Source organism: Acytostelium subglobosum (genome assembly GCF_000787575.1).
Source record: "Acytostelium subglobosum LB1 DNA, scaffold: scaffold3, whole genome shotgun sequence".
Taxonomy (NCBI): domain Eukaryota; phylum Evosea; class Eumycetozoa; order Acytosteliales; family Acytosteliaceae; genus Acytostelium; species Acytostelium subglobosum.
The window spans coordinates 149961-164301 of NW_012236529.1; the positions used below are offsets into that span (position 1 = coordinate 149961).

Consider the following 14341-nt stretch of genomic DNA (forward strand, 5'->3'; position numbering starts at 1 on the left):
CCCAGGCTTAACTTGAGTTTGTGGACTTGGAAATAATTTGAGCAACATCATCTTTGTGTCACAAACACTTTGTGTGGGTTTGATAGATTGACTTTGAGGGTTGTGAGTTAGATGGTTAGTGATTGACCTACACAAGTTTGTGTCAGTCGGTCCTTTAGGATGATGATCAGATGTTCCCCATTAATTAATAAGATAGATATTATCAATACTACCCAATATTACACGTCATAACATGTCCTCTTTTGAAGTGACTTGACAACATTCACTTTTTTTTGTAGTACGATCATTCAACCAATCAATCATTCAATCATTCAATCAATCATGTAATCATTAATTCATTCATTTATTCATTGATGACCAATGATGGTCATTGATTACACATGTAAGTAACTTGTGACTTTGGGCATAGCATCATGTAAGTACAATTACTCGTCTACTGTTTTGAGATATTTTGTTAATGTGATTGGTAGTCAAGAGTTGTGGGTCCCAACCCTGAAGAAACCCAAAAAAAGACTAGCTTGGTATCCAAAAGTCCCTGGTTTGGTGTGATGAACACACAAAGACATTAAAATAATTAAATTATTGATCTTAGAGGTAAGATGATGTTTGCTGAGGTTCACTTGGTGTTGTGTCCACCCCTTTACTCTTCGCACACATTCAATTCATTCATTCATTTATTCATTCATTCGTACATACTTACATTATAAACAATTATACTTATACTTATACATATTAATTTATTTACTATTCAAACATATATAAAGCAATGGTACGATTGATAGCGATTAGTTGATGGATGGATTGATGGATGGATTGTTTGACTTTGCTTTGACCAACTTGAAACTGACCCAATGATCTCAATCAATCAATCAATCAACAAACAATCAAACATCAAACAATCAAACAATCAAACTCAAAACTTTAAATAGAGCAATCAAAGTGATGTTGTCAATGTTGTTGTGTCTGGCGCTGCCGGACAGATTGGATACTCTTTGGTGTTCAATATTGTAAGAGGTGATATGTTTGGCATCGATCAAAAGGTGCGTGTCGTACTGCTTGATATTGCTCCAATGATGGATTCACTCAAGGGTCTGATTCTAGAGATAGAGGATGGTTGCTTCCCATTGGTCAGCGAGGTGATTGCCACATCTGATCCAAAGGAGGCCTTCACCAACATTGACTATGCCATCCTTGTTGGTGGTATGCCTCGTAAGGAGGGTATGGAGCGTGTCGATCTGCTTCGTGCCAACGCTGCAATCTTCAAAGTTCAAGGAAAGGCTATCAATGACTATGCCAAGAAGACTGTCAAGGTATGATGATGGTGTTGATGATCATGGTCATGTGTCTGAAGCACAGAGGTTCACTAACACCCACTCCTTCTCCCCTCTCTCATGTCTCCATTCATTAGGTCCTTGTTGTCGCCAATCCAGCCAATACCAATGCCTTTATAGCACTTGCAAACGCTCCAAACATCCCACCAGAGAACTTCTCATGTTTGACTAGATTGGACCATAACCGTGCCAAGGCCCAGATCGCTGCCAAGGCTGGCGTCTCTGTCAAGGACGTCCACAATGTCATTGTTTGGGGCAATCACTCGCTGACCATCTATCCAGACACTCGCTACGGCTACATCAACCTGCCCAGTGGCAAGTCGACCGTTGCTAGCGTCATCAAGAACGATCAATGGCTGACAAACGACTTTGTCTCCACCGTACAGAAGCGTGGTGCCGCCGTCATTGCCGCACGCAAGCTCTCATCGGCTGCCAGTGCAGCCAAGGCCATCACGGACCACATGCGCGACTGGGCACTCGGCACACCCGAGGGCGAGTACGTTTCGATGGGTGTCTACTCGGACGGCTCATACAACGTTCCCGCTGGCGTCATCTTCTCGTTCCCCGTCACCATCAAGAACGGCGTATACTCAATCGTTCCCGGCCTGCCCATTGATCAAATCACACGCGACAGAATCGACCTCACTGCCAAGGAGCTGGTCGAAGAGAAGGACATGGCTGTCAAGATCCTCGCTGAGAACTAATCAATGTCCTCGTCTCGTCTTCCTTACTTCCCCTTTATCCCCTACATGTAGTTATAATATCTTCAACTCAAACTCAAACTCCAACTTCACAAACAATCAATCAATCAATCAGTTAGTCAACAAGTCAACCAGACAATCATATTTCATTCCACAACAATACTTTCCTTAATTGGTTGAATTGAATAAATGTAGTGTATAATATATATGATTATGATTTTAACCTTTATTCATTCAGATAAGGCCGGCCCAAGCCCAATCAGATCACCCACAACCCACAATCCTCCACCATTTCACACCTCAACCCCAGGGTTCGACCACTTTGTTCCCCAAGCTTCACACTCTCTGTTGAACTCCAAACAAAACACAACCTCCAACACACTCAACAACAACGATCTTTATCACCTTTGTTCATCACATTATTATTGTTGTTGGCTTGTATAACAACACATACAATGACATTTAATATATAACTAGTCGTGAAATAATGATACAATTGGATAATATTTATATGGATGATGAGGATGATGATGATGACTTGTGTTCATCGGTATCATCATCGACTACAAATCATGCCCATCCAGATCTAGCGGCAAGATCATCTACTTCATCTTCTTCATCATCAACATCAACATCATCATTATCAATTGATGTTGACCCAGATCATCATCACCAACAAAAGCCAGATAATCAACAACCTATAAAGATTAAACGACCCGATCATCAACATCAACAACAGACAATACAAGTGGTCGATCATTCACCTATACGCAGTTGGCCCAAAGTTAATAATATAACTGATCACTTGGTATATGTTAACGTTGCACTTTGGGCTGCAATAGTCAGTCTTCGCTTCGAAGGCCATCATGACAGTACAGAACTTCCCGTCGGATTATCAATCGCCGTCACTGTCATATGTTTGATCATACTCGTGCCACACTACCATGACTTCAAGACTGCCTTCTCTGGAGCTTACTGGCGTGGGCTACGCGGCTTTATCGGTGGATTCCGATACAGGGCGATGCGATGCAAGCCACAGGTTTGGTGGTGGAGTCCCCTTGTGCATTGGATCTGGAGCATACCATTGTTGATCTCTGTGTGGATGGCATACCTCCGCGATGGCGCAGTCGTACCTTGGATTGGCTTTGGTGTGACGCTCGTCTTTGGACACATGTTCGAGCCGGGCATGGTAAATTGGGCCTGTGCAGTCTGCCATGTCAAGACCAAGTTCAATCGTCCAAAGATCATCATGTTCCCAACGCCTGGCGACCTTCATCGCAAGCGTTGGAGTGAGATTGTAAAGCTACGTACGCGACGAGTGGCTACAGTGTTTGTGGAAGCATCAGCACTGTCTGGCTTCTGTGGAATATGCGACGCCGACAGCCATTGGACAATTAGACAAGGCGAAGGTCCAATATGGGCCACTCTGGAGCCTAGCTATGGAGATGGACAGCAACGACAGTTGTTACCACAGCCTGTGGAAGAGGAGGGCACCATATGCGCATGTCAGTGGCGAGCCATCTCAGCGGTGGCCACAGAGATGGGCTGTCGGGGATGGGCGCCAGTGCTCATACCCACGACCGCACTCGAGTCCAACACGTTTAGAGCATGGGTCAATTGGAAGAGCTCCGGTCGATCCACAGTCTACTGTATTTTACTCGGAGGTAGGAAGTGCCAGCAGTTGGATGTGTCGATCGACCATGAGTCACTACACAACCATCATCATCAATCAAACGACTACATGGAGGAGTCATTGGACACTGCAAGAGTTTGGAGTGGAGCACAACAAATGGCATTGTTTGATTATGGATCATTGTTCTCGGGCTTTGCATGTGTCTGGCCTGGTCGATCAATCAAGCGTCATGATTATGGTGATGGCAATGAAGATGATTTGCTACAGCGAGGATCAGTAGAGTGGCAATGGTCAATAATGGGCAAGGAGTCATATGGTATCTTTACGAGCTTCAAGACAAAGGTCTTACACAAACCACTGCGCGTTACACTGCCCCGAAATGTTTGCCCTTTGACACAAGGATACACAGTGTGGGCATGTGCCAACAGGGCAATGAGTGAGCGATTGTTGATCGTACAACGAGCACTCGAGACCATTAAGCCAAACTCTGAATATCTCTGCATTGACAGAAGCATCATCGAGGAGTCATGTCACGCCGCAGCCATCAATCATGACCTGTCCTACTTGCTAGTGCTCCCGCCAGACATCCTACCAAAGTCAAGCACTGGCATACGACCTGGCTCCATTCTATACATTGGCAAGGGTGCAGGCATGTCAGTACATCGCTCACTATGGGAATCTCAGCCAACAAGTCAGTGCTGGGTTGGTCCGGACGACCACACCAGCGTGGTCCTTGACAGACGTGTGGCCGAACCACCAGCAGGCTCAATCACAGTGTTTACTTCAGCGGTGCCCAAACAACGAGAAGAGATAGAATGGTACGCAACTTCAATGTGTTACAACTCATACAGAGGTGATGCACTACGTCTATACTTGGGCGTTGTATCAATGAATGGGTATCGCGCAGCCATTAGTGGACACAAAATGTACAGTCTTCAAGCAGTGTCAATCGGTGGTAGTAATGGAGAGGCACTAAACACAAACAGATATAGTATTCTACCATATGCGACAACCGATATAGTAGTTGTGTAATTTAAATATCCAGGTTCTAATAAATAAATCTATATAGTCCTTACTCGCTCTCCCTCTATGCTCCTATTCTTTTGAGATAAATAGAACACTTTAGTTATATGTATTTGAGTCTCTGGCCTTGTGTTTGAGTCTCTGGCCTTGTATCCTCTCTCTGCGGGCGATGGCATCTCGTATTCGATCTACAATTAATTGAATGTTCTTGTTTGATTGGTATCCAGTTGAGGAGAGTACAGCTTTGACATCGATGCGAACACCAATGTCCAATAGATACTTAAACATGTGGACATCATTTCCATTTACCAAATCCAATGTGAGTGGAGACATCACTTTTGACTTGATCTGAGTGAGAACTGTCTCATTGTCCAGTTGCTTGATTATTAATTCCAGAACTGACACATGACCATGTTTGATACTCTTTGTAATATATGATTCAATCACTGATTGTTGTTGATGTTTGATTGGTGACTCTTTGAAAAAGAACTCCAGCATCTTGACATCACCATTATCAATGGCAATGTTCTTCATAGAATGGAGATTCTGTATTCCAATGCGATGGCGATATTGTTCAAAACAATATATGATAAGGTCATACTGTAAATGTTTGGCAGCCTCTTGAAGCATACATTCAACCAACTCTGCAATGCCATCTTGAGAAACACATTGGTGCTCCATGGCATAGTCCAATAAAAATGGTTTACCAAACCTTCCAATGAATGTCCATGTGTTGCTATTATTGAATACTGTCTTATCGTCCTTTATCATCATCATCAACTCCTTACATCCACTTTGAACGATTAGGAATTGTAACTTATAATTTTGGTTCAGAATTCCAGGTCGATGTTTGATGAGAGAGTAGACAGCCTGATAATTTCCTCTGACCATTGCGGCATTGATTGCTCAGTCAAAATTAACATGTTCAATCATCTCTGGTCTAGTGCGAAGAATATAGTCCAAATGTTCAAAGTTGGTAGTTTGTATGTATTTCAAACTCTTGAATATCTTGTTGTTTGATGATAGAAGGAACAAGATAGTGTCCCAATCATTGATGGGTTCACAACTGTGGATAGAGATCACAACATCCTTGTCATTAAGATATTGCACAACCTTTAGACTGTTGCTTGGATTGTTTGAATGTGAAAGTGCTTCCATCATCTTGTAGTTATAAAATGATTCTCTTCTTATTCTCAATGTCTGGACTAATGAGTTGCTGTATCCAAATGCCACTTTAGCTTGAGACAATGTACCACATCCAACAATCTCATTGAACATGTGAAATGGACTGCTCATTGACCATGAGTCCATCAAGAATGGAATTAGAATGTAGTCCCCAGTTGGCAGGTATCTCTTTGTGGCCCAGTTTTTGAATGCATACTCCACACTTGAGAGTGGAGACAACAAGTTGCGGCAAAGCTTAATATACACCAATCTGTCCGGATCACTAATATCTTGTACCTCATCATCATCTCTGGTGACCAAAGCGAGTGCAGTGTTTCTTGAAGTCTCAAGCTTGGCTAAGCAATCTTGGTCAAATAATTGATGATCCACCTTGATTCCACTGAAATGGATCAATCTATCCATATGTGCCAACTGCTCAACATGATCTCTACCATTAAGTATGACGTCGTGATGATAAATCACTGAGGGTATTCCGCGTTCAATCAATGATTTTGAAAGAAGTTCATCAATGAGTTGTTGATCGCCAGTCTTGAGGATATTGACCGTGCATTTTCCAATGCGAACATATGATTTGACCTTGTCGATCAATGTCTCTGAGAAGACTCCAGACTCCAAGACGTAGCGGATGGTGGATGCGTTGCACGAGTTGAATAGATGATGGGCAAAGTCAATTGGGTCTACTTCCAGGTTATGTGTATCAATAAAACCGGACTGGCAAACATGTTTGACCATGTCAAATGATACATATATTCCAAAGCACTCCATCAAGGTACTGGCATCACGTGTGAACTCCACCGGATAGGTCTGTTGCATGAGTACATCAAATATGAATGTTTTGTTTGATGTGATAGCACACTTGAGTATGTGACTATCCCTAAAGTATGCTTGATACTTGTTGTACACAGCCATGTAAGCATCTTTGTTAATGTCAACATAGCATAGATGAGTGATTGCTGTAGTGTGCACTTTGATACATAGGTCACGTTTGATACGATCAATCAATAGACCATTAAGTCCATATATTGCTAAGTTATCCAATTCAGTCCATTGATGATATGATCTTTCATAATACCAAGTTTCATTAACATCATAACTCTCTGCACATCTCCATTTCTTATTGAATTGATGTGATTCTATTATAAACTTAAACAAAGTCCTATTTGTCAATACACTGATTATTATTTCTTGTTGATGTTGTGATAGTTGTACTAGTAATTGTTGTTGTTCATTACAATTCATTTTATTATTATTATCCTTCCTTATTCTTTGTTGTAGTTGTACTTGTTGTCTTATTATTATTATTTGTTGGTGTGAATGAGTGAGTGAATGAGTGAATGAGTGAATGAATAATCTAGAGTATTGTGTAATTAATCCATTGCAATAATTCTGACCCCTACTCAGATATTTCTCTGATCGTTTTTGACCTTAAAAGGAAATAAATAAATAAATTATTTTTATAATAAAATAAAATAATAAAAGTATCTTTGTTAATAGGACTTATTCATCATCATTCTTTTCTGTTTTTATGATAACTAGTTATTATCTCTTTCTAAATTATGTATTTGTTTTTATAACTTGGTCATTTTTCATCTGCTGTACCAAAACAGTCAAAATAGGTGCGACGTCGCACTTTTTCAAGCAAAACAAACACACTGACGTCTATTCAAATTAACTTCACACTAAGCCTCATTTGAGCGAGTCATAACAAAGAGTGACTCACCTTCACTCTTTCCATTCATTATTCAATACATTAACTAATAATAGCCATACTTATAAGTATAACAAATTAAATATAAATAATAATATTATATATTTATAATGTATAACAATAATAATAATAATGGTGGTGGCGGAGGAGGTAGTAGTAATAATGGAAAGGAGTCCATCGGTATAGATATGGACGATAACAACAATGGCAAGGACAAGGACAACTACTCCTCATCAAACAACAATGAGATTGAGATCGATGAGATAAAGGATGACGTCAACGCCTCCCTAATAGACATTGCTCAGCAGAAGCAACAACAAATGCAGCAACAGCAACAACAACAGCAGACTCTAACATTGCAACAACAACATCAAAATGAGATGTACGTACCCTATGACATGACACATTCATTCATTCATCATGCTAACATATACATGTATACACAGGACAAAGATCATGATGGTTATTGCATTCTATTTCTTTATATCTATATCGTTGGTGTTCTTGAACAAGTTGTTGATGAAGAACCTCGACTTTAAGTACCCATTGTTCATCACTTGGTATCAACAGATCGTGTCGTTTGTCATGATCTTTGTAATGTGCAAGATCGCACCAGGTGTGCCTGCACTCAACTTCCTGCCGCCCTTTGAGTTCAAGTATGAGACTGCTCAACGTGTCATGCCACTCACTGCCGTGCTCACAATGATGATCGTCTTTAACAACCTCTGTCTGGAATACGTCGAAGTCTCATTCTACCAAGTATGTGTCGGATATCGCGAGAGAATGAATGTGTCCGACATAACATCATACTAACCTCATTCATTCAATCAACCAATCAATCAAACATAGGTTGCTAGATCACTGACAATATGTTTCTCGATCTTACTTACTTATTTGATACTTAAGAGCAAGACATCTTATAAGGCATCGATGGCATGTGGCATTGTATTCTTTGGATTCATACTTGGCAGTGCAGGCGAGATCAACTTCTCATGGTATGGCATAGTCTTTGGTCTCCTCTCCTCCTTCTTTGTTGCTCTCTACTCAATCTATGTCAAGAGAATACTTCCAGTCTGTGAGGGTAATGAATGGTAAGCCTCACTTATTCCTATCATTCAATCAATCAATCAACATCACTCACTGACCTTATTCAATCACATGATACTCCAGGAAACTGTCAATCTACAACACTGCCATCTCAATTGTATTCATTCTACCATTGATATTCCTGGGAGGTGAGGCTTCGACATTGCTTCAAGAGGAGGTATTGTACACTGGTGAGTTCTGGTTGGTGATGACCATCGCTGGTGCCATGGGCTATCTTATCAGCATTGCCATCTTCATGCAGATCAAGCATACCAGTCCTCTGACAAACGCCATCTCTGGTACCGTCAAGGCTTGTGTCCAAACCATCCTTGCCGTCATGATCTGGGGCAATGAGATATCATTCCAGGTACGTATTGTATATTACATTCATCATTCGCTCATTCAATCAATCGATCAATCATACTCACTCGCTCACTCAATCAATCAAACATAACAGAATGGATTCGGTATCTTCTTGGTGATTTCAGGATCATTCTATTACTCTTATGTAAGATATCAGGAGATGAGGAAATAAAGCCACCAAGCCACCATAGTGCGCTCTCTTGGATCATCATCATGTGTTCGTGGCGCGTAGCCAAATGTCCAAACTTGAGGAAACATGTTGCCATCAAACCAATCAATGTCGTTGTTAAGTATAAGATATAGGTTATTATTATTCAAGCTCTTCTTCAAGAGATTGGATTGGATGGATATAGTAAAAAGGGTTGTTGAATGAATGGACATATGGCTGGATGTTGTGGGCTTGGCTTAGCCTAGCCCTGCCTAATGTATGTCCTGGTCCTCTATCGTCTAAATTGATCTGGTGTTGGGAGGGACTGGCTCATGGCTTCCAGGAATGCAGTGGTGGAGGCTGGTGTGCCAGAGGCGACAGTGTGCGCGACGGTGGTGGCTGCTTGCTGGATGATGGGGACAGCGGCAGCAGCGGTAGTTGAGGAGGCGTTGGACAAGACAGCCTCGTTGTTGGCAACCTCAACAATGATCTTGCCGGCGTTTGAAACAACCGATGGGATGACGGCTGGTGCAGCAGCGGCAACGTAGGTAACGGCTGGGATGGTGGATGCGGCCACCATCGTAGTGGCAGTGGCGGCAGCTGGCAGAGCACTGCTGGTTGTGGACGAGGCCACAGAAGCGGCCACACGCCACCACTGTCTCAACTTCCAGAGACCAAAGAGTCCGACGACCAGCAATGACACGGCAGCCAGGCCGATCGTAGCATTAGTCATACGGCTATCGCCAAACAAGGCCATCAACGATTTTGCCTGAGGGTTGTGTGGATCATTCTCCAAGATCTCCTCCAGCGTCTCGATTCCCTGTTTGTTCTTGCCCAATCTATAATAAGCAAAGGCTATTGAATACTTGTACAAGAAGCTGTTTGTATCCAGCTCTCTGAGTCCTAATCATTGATTGATTGATCGATTGATTGAGTGAGAGAGTCAGTGTGTGTGCGTGGGTTGGTCGCGCCCGCGAGTGGCTACACTTTGCCGCGAGTGTCTACACATGTGGCGCGCTACACAAGTCGAGTACTCGACTCAATCAAACTCCTTACTCTGCAAGAAGTAGAGACCTCTCTTTATATCAAATCTTGATGAACTGTGAACCAAGCTGTTGGCATAGTTGAATATTTGATCCTACATCATTCCCGCGTAGTTAGTAAGTGTCGCTCCATCACTCAATCAATCAAACAAACAACCAAACAAACAATCAGACATACTCTTGGTTGCTTCATAATCTTCTCATCTTCATTCTCTTGATTGTCAGAGTCGTCGCTGCTGATCTTGAAGAAGCGGAGCTCCTCGCGAATCAACTCTTGAGGCACATCGGTGGGGATCACCAGCTTGCCAGTCCTGTAAAAGTTGAGGATGATCTCAAAGACACGACCATTGCGATCAAAGAAGTACTCGCCCTTCTTGTCTGGACGACGCAGATGCTTGTTGGTGGGCAGGAACATGTTACCCAATAGAGTGTCTGGGAAGCGACTGAGAGTGCTTGGTCTGACCTCATACTTGTATCCACCAACATTCAGCAACACAGTCTCGTCATCATCAGTCTGCGCATCGATATAATCTGGTGACGAGCTATTCGTTTGTTCGATATCCACTGGTGTTTGAGTGTGTTGTGACATCATGTATTATATAATATTAAGTAGTATGTATTTGTATATATATATATGTATAAATAAGATAGTAAGTGAAGTGAAGTAAAGGTTGATGTTTGATTACGTTGGTGTGATGTGTCTGTGGGTCATTCATTGTCTTTGTTCAAAGTGTTCTCGCGCGCAAATTCAAATTAGTAGCTGTTTTCAAACAAACACATAAATTGAACTGTTGGGCTGGATCAATCACATTAGTTTAATTGTTTGAATATGGTTGACCATTATTATTATATTATATATTTGTTCAACTTCTCCCGATCAATGGAATGATTCCATTCAACTACACCTCCGATCAATCAATCAATCGATCACTGGAGTTCTATTATTATAATAATATTAACAAAGATCTCTATTGAATAGAGTGACCTCTTGAACAAGGTACGAATACCTAATTGCGAAGTGTATTTATCTGCGCACTACCTTCAATCTTTTCAATTAATTAATCATAAATAGGTACGATCACTCTGATCATTATCACTAGTCCGAAATTTCAGATCTCGCTCCGTGGGTTGTTGCGTGTGTGTATTTGTCTGCAAAGATTCGAATGAAAAGAGAACCGAATACACAGTCGTCTTTTATTTCGCATCAAAAACGGGAGTGAGCCCACCTCTCCCACTCACACACACACACACACACACACACACGGTCATCCATTCGATACCGAGGCCAAGTTCTCTCACAGACTCGACCTTATCAGGCACACTCACACTATGATGAGCCACCCGTTGAATAGAAATATCTTTGTAGTGAGTGGTACCGGACTTTGATCCTATTTAGTTGATGTGCCAGAGGAGTTGGTGGTTGAACCCTATCACACCATCATCAACATCAACAACATCAACAACAACATAAAGACCACCCAAACCCGAGGGCAGACAGGTGACTGCTACTACCTTGGGCACCAGCACTCTGCCCAGAGACTCACTCTCGACCTACAACATGTAATCACTACAACATCATTCAATCAATTAATCATTCATTCATTCAATCAACCAATCAAACATATATAATATAATATATAACATGTTCAAGTTATCCTTTGTATTGTTGGTGGCAGCTGTGATGATGGCCTCCACCTCCATCACAGAGGCACAGAGCTGTTCATTCAACTGCACGGACAACCGCGCATACTGTGGATCCGAGCTGCTGCACGTCTGCCCAGACATCAACCCAACCGACTTGTGGCAGTGTGTCACTCGCAACCAGAACCCACTGCGCAGACTCGGCTGTCAAAACGGCTGCCAGGTCAACAGCGCCCCAGCTTCAGACACTTGCATCCCCGACGACAAGTCCTGCACATGCCCCGACACCTCGGACCACTGCGGCTCCGTGCTCGCCAAGCAGAGCGGCAAGAACTGCCAGTCGCTCGACCCCAACGCCCTGTACCAGTGCGAGGGTGCCGGTCTGTACCCATCGTGGCGCTGGACATGCCCAACCGGCTGCATCCAGAACGGCCCAAAGGTGAACGACACCTGTGACAAGGGACCATCCAACGTGGTCGGCCTCACCAAGATCAAGCACATCGTCATCTTCATGCAGGAGAACCGTGCCTTTGATAACTACTACGGCACTTTGCCCGGAGTGTGTAACTTCAAGGACCCCAACGCCATCATCCAGGACAACGGCCTGCCCATCTTCTACCAGCCAGACTCCAACTCGCCAGACCACAAGAGCAACATCACCTACGCTCTGCCCTTCCCAATTACCGGACCAAAGGCCGGCTGCACTTCTGGAGGCTCCAACGCTTGGTCGCCCAACCACGCCGCCTGGAACAACGGACTGAACAACAACTGGCCCGCCGGCAACACCGCCGCCTCCTTGGGCTACTTGACTCAGGCCAACGTGCCATTCTACTTTGAGCTGGCCGACCAGTTCACCATCGCCGACAAGTACTACGAGTCGATCATGTCGTCGACCAACCCCAACCGTCTGGTGCTCTGGACCGGTACGATCGACGCCCGTGGCTCCACCCCACGTGGCCCATCCATCGACAACACCGAGACCCCACCATTCACCTGGATCACCGTCCCCGAGCTGCTCGAGGATGCTGGCATCTCGTGGCGCGTATACCAAGACGAGGACAACTTTGACGACAACGCCCTCGCCTGGTTCGAGCAGTACCAGAAGGCACCAAAGAACTCGCCACTCAACGTCAACGGTGTCAGCTACTTTGGTCTGACTACCTTCTTTGACCAAGCCATGAACGGCACTTTGCCCCAGGTCTCCTGGGTCGTCGGCCCAACCGAGCTGTCCGAGCATCCAGACAACGGACCAATGGCCGGCCAGTGGCTCACGCAGCAGGTCGTCAACGCCGTCAAGAATGGATCCGCCTGGGACAGCACCGTCCTCCTGATCGATTACGACGAGAGTGGTGGATTCTGGGACCACATCGTCCCACCCATCGCCCCATACGGAACATTGGACGAGTGGATCAACTCTGAGGGTCCACAGCCAATCGGACCAGGCCAGCGTGTGCCAGCCTTTGTCGTGTCGCCCTGGAGCACTGGTGGCGTCGTCTTCACCGAGCCATCCGATCACACCTCCGTCATCCAGTTTGTCGAGCAGTGGGCCATCGCCAACGGCTACGACGCCGGCAAGGTCCAATCGCCACTCATCTCCACCTACCGCCGTAACTTCATGTCCGACTTCACCCGCGCTCTCGACTTCTCCAACGCCAACCTTAGCGTTCCAGACACTGCCCCAATGCCCATGCCATCAAAGGTATGTCCTGGATTGATTGGAATCATTCCATCACACACTCACACACTCACTCACTCATACTAACTCACTCAATCAATCAATCAAACATGACAGGACAAGCACGGCAACTGGAACCCAACTGAGGAGTGTGAGGACTTGCCAGGTCCATACCCATCAATTCCATACGGCAACCAGGTGTTCCCAGAGGTCGAGGCTGGTTACTTGGCTGTTCGTGGCAACAACCCAGGCTTGGGCCGCACTTACGTGTTCCAGTCGGGCAACTTGGCCATTCAGCAATCGGGCACCTCAATCAACATGGGCACCGTGTCGCCAACCAAGACCAACGCCATCCAACAGTTCATCATGGGTGAGACCGCTGGCGTTCTGGGCAACCAGATCATTGCCAACAACGGACTCTGTCTGAACGGTGCCGGCCACTTGGCCACCTGCAGCGCCTCCTCCGACAACTGGTTCGTCCTAGACCAGGGTAACGGCGAGGGCTACGTCTTCTACAACATCCCATCCGGCCAATACCTCAAGTACTCTGGCTCCTCCTTCTCGCTCTCTGCTTCGATCAGCACCACCTTCACCCTCTACTCTGTTTAAGTTCATCTATGGTTTTGATGTGTCCATGCGTGTAAGCTGCGAAGTGTCACCATCCTCATCAATCAATCATTAAACTAAATATTCTTGATGCGCGTCATTGCCATCCCGACGACTATGAACTACTAGTGTCACATGGTTATTGGAATGATTCCACCCCACCACACAAATATCTGATCAGTTTGTGATTGGTTGATC

At 44.4% G+C, this 14341-nt stretch overlaps 6 protein-coding genes across 6 annotated transcripts; 4 read left to right on the forward strand and 2 right to left on the reverse strand.

Annotated features, from left to right (window-relative positions):
• Positions 1-766: 766 nt before the first annotated feature.
• Positions 767-2032, forward strand: SAMD00019534_015320 (hypothetical protein; the record flags this gene model as incomplete). Its single annotated transcript, XM_012902123.1, has 3 exons — positions 767-769; positions 930-1310; positions 1409-2032. Coding segments are annotated over 3 exons (1008 nt in total), but the record flags the coding sequence as incomplete, so codon positions are not given.
• A 511-nt stretch (positions 2033-2543) lies between these two features.
• On the forward strand, positions 2544-4697 carry SAMD00019534_015330 (hypothetical protein; the record flags this gene model as incomplete). The annotated part of the gene is made up of 1 exon (XM_012902124.1): positions 2544-4697. The coding sequence occupies one exon, from the start codon at positions 2544-2546 to the stop codon at positions 4695-4697; it is 2154 nt and encodes a 717-aa protein (XP_012757578.1).
• A 93-nt stretch (positions 4698-4790) lies between these two features.
• SAMD00019534_015340 (hypothetical protein) lies at positions 4791-5465 on the reverse strand (the record flags this gene model as incomplete). The annotated part of the gene is made up of 1 exon (XM_012902125.1): positions 4791-5465. A coding segment is annotated over one exon (675 nt), but the record flags the coding sequence as incomplete, so codon positions are not given.
• Positions 5466-7691: 2226 nt separating this feature from the next.
• Positions 7692-9202, forward strand: SAMD00019534_015350 (hypothetical protein; the record flags this gene model as incomplete). The annotated part of the gene is made up of 5 exons (XM_012902126.1): positions 7692-7963; positions 8028-8340; positions 8431-8672; positions 8752-9034; positions 9125-9202. The coding sequence occupies 5 exons, from the start codon at positions 7692-7694 to the stop codon at positions 9200-9202; spliced, it is 1188 nt and encodes a 395-aa protein (XP_012757580.1).
• Positions 9203-9470: 268 nt separating this feature from the next.
• SAMD00019534_015360 (hypothetical protein) lies at positions 9471-10810 on the reverse strand (the record flags this gene model as incomplete). Its single annotated transcript, XM_012902127.1, has 3 exons — positions 9471-10081; positions 10235-10316; positions 10400-10810. The coding sequence occupies 3 exons, from the start codon at positions 10808-10810 to the stop codon at positions 9471-9473; spliced, it is 1104 nt and encodes a 367-aa protein (XP_012757581.1).
• A 1053-nt stretch (positions 10811-11863) lies between these two features.
• On the forward strand, positions 11864-14146 carry SAMD00019534_015370 (hypothetical protein; the record flags this gene model as incomplete). The annotated part of the gene is made up of 2 exons (XM_012902128.1): positions 11864-13561; positions 13655-14146. 2 exons carry the CDS (start codon positions 11864-11866, stop codon positions 14144-14146), a joined length of 2190 nt encoding a protein of 729 aa, XP_012757582.1.
• Positions 14147-14341: the final 195 nt, after the last annotated feature.